This window comes from Austrofundulus limnaeus, unplaced genomic scaffold (assembly GCF_001266775.1).
Source record: "Austrofundulus limnaeus strain Quisiro unplaced genomic scaffold, Austrofundulus_limnaeus-1.0 Scaffold1907, whole genome shotgun sequence".
Taxonomy (NCBI): Eukaryota; Metazoa; Chordata; class Actinopteri; order Cyprinodontiformes; family Rivulidae; genus Austrofundulus; species Austrofundulus limnaeus.
The window spans coordinates 64-1,996 of record NW_013954309.1 but is presented as its reverse complement, the minus strand read 5'-3'; the positions used below and the strand labels follow the sequence as shown (position 1 = coordinate 1,996).

At 39.3% G+C, this 1,933-nt stretch overlaps 1 protein-coding gene across 1 annotated transcript in view; it reads left to right on the top strand.

Annotated features, from left to right (window-relative positions):
- LOC106536632 (peripheral plasma membrane protein CASK) overlaps positions 1–1,717 on the top strand; it is a gene marked incomplete at both ends in the record, with an annotated part of 48,340 nt that extends 46,623 nt beyond the window's left edge. Inside the window, 2 exon segments of the mRNA XM_014033942.1 lie at positions 1,416–1,499; positions 1,618–1,717. Of these exon segments, the coding sequence (XP_013889396.1) occupies positions 1,416–1,499; positions 1,618–1,717 (184 nt within the window).
- Positions 1,718–1,933: the final 216 nt, after the last annotated feature.

Below are 1,933 nucleotides of genomic sequence, written 5' to 3'. Positions count from 1 at the left end.
AGGTGACCCCTACACTATAAAACATTACTGTGTTCCAACCGGTCAAAAAAACATCCAATATGAGTGGTCCGGGGGGGCCTCCTAAACTAAATGATTGATTGAGGGAGAAAAGTTAGCAGAAATTCTTATTTTTAAACATGTGTTTGAGTGTCATCATTGCTTGGCACAGTTATCTTATTACAATATCTAATGTACACTCCTTATTTCACAGCCCTTTGTTGCTCCTTTCCCTCTTTATAGATGAGCTGCTGCCATAAAAATAACATTTCATGCAGTTTCTTTAGTTTCAACAATTTCCTTTCGAATAAAAATGGGTTAATGARGTTTTAAAACTATTACATTCTGGGTTTTGTTTAGTTTTATTTTTTTACACCATCTGAAAKTCCTTGGATTTGGGGTTGTAGGTCACACCCTCGTGTTTTACAGTACATTTTGTTTTTCATATCCAGTTCTGCGGTATTGTCTGTGCTTTCCCCATCATGGAAATGTCTGGGCCCAACAGGAGAGCGTTAAAGGCTCGTAAYGCTGACTTAACGCTCCACTGACAGGAAGTAGGTGGAGCATGAAGGTGTGCAGAAGCAGAGTGAGGTTCAGTTTATTCTTGTTTGAACATGTGATGCATACTGTACGCTGTGATCAAGATCTTATTTCAGGGTAAATATTTGGATCCAGATACTTGTGAAACGTTGGTAATATTCTGAAGAAAACTGTAGTCATCAAGTTTCCAGAGATTATATTTACAGATTACAGCATGTGTGGATGAATCAGCTTTCAGTTCTTTTTCATTTGGTAAATCTGCATTTGTCTTTATTCATTTTAAAAACAAACACAAAATGAATACAAGATGCAAACATTTGGTGAATGCAGAAACAAATTCCTGCAGCGTCTACACTGATGTTCATCAGACAGTCTGGTTCTTTATGTTGATGAAGTTTTCTGAGAAGAATAAGGATCTTATGTAACTAAAGTCACATGGAACAGTGGTTCCCTTTTCACATGTTTCTTATTCAGAGTTTGACACATTTTTCAGAAGTGTTGCACATGTTACTGTTTACAACATCAGCTTTCCTTTTTTAGAGCCTGTTTGAGTTTCTTTCTTTACAGCTTTTCCTTTCTTCCAACAATAATGTATCATAAAATCCACACACATTCCTGTTGTTCACATTATTTGTGTTTTCTTTACAATGTCAAAACTGACATCAGGAACTTATTTTATGGTTTATTTTAATAACAAACTAGTTTTTCTTTTGGTTTGCTTTCATTATTGGAGTATTTACTGGCTGATTGGGGTTTTAAATCTCAGGTTGTAAAACTATTAGTGAAGAAAGTGATTTGGATAGAAACATAAAACAAAGTGAATCTTTTAATACTGATCTGTTGTTGTTTTGTTGTTGTTGTTGTTGTTGTTCATGCAGGAGAGGGACAGGTATGCCTATAAGATCCACCTGCCAGAGACTGTGGAGCAGCTGAGAAAGTTTAACTCCAGACGGAAGCTGAAGGTTTGCACCTACACACACACACACACACACACACACACACACACACACACACACACACAACAATGTGTTGAGTGTGCACACTGACAGAACCATGGTGATGACTCGTGACTTGTTTCAGGGGGCTGTGCTGGCTGCTGTGTCCAGTCACAAGTTTAACTCCTTCTATGGAGACCCCMCCGAGGAGCTCCATGAACTCTCTGAAGACCCCTCCTCCTCAGGTACACATGCAAAGACCACACCCCCTCCATCATGTTGTCTTTGTGTTTTCTGTGCTGACTGTTGTTCTGACTGTTTGTTCTGACTGTTTGTTCTGACTGTTCCACAACAGTGACCTCACAGTGCTGAGGGTCTCATGACCTCACAGTGCTGAGGGTCTCATGACCTCACAGTGCTGAGGGTCTCAGTATGACCTCACAGTGCTGAGGGTCTCATGA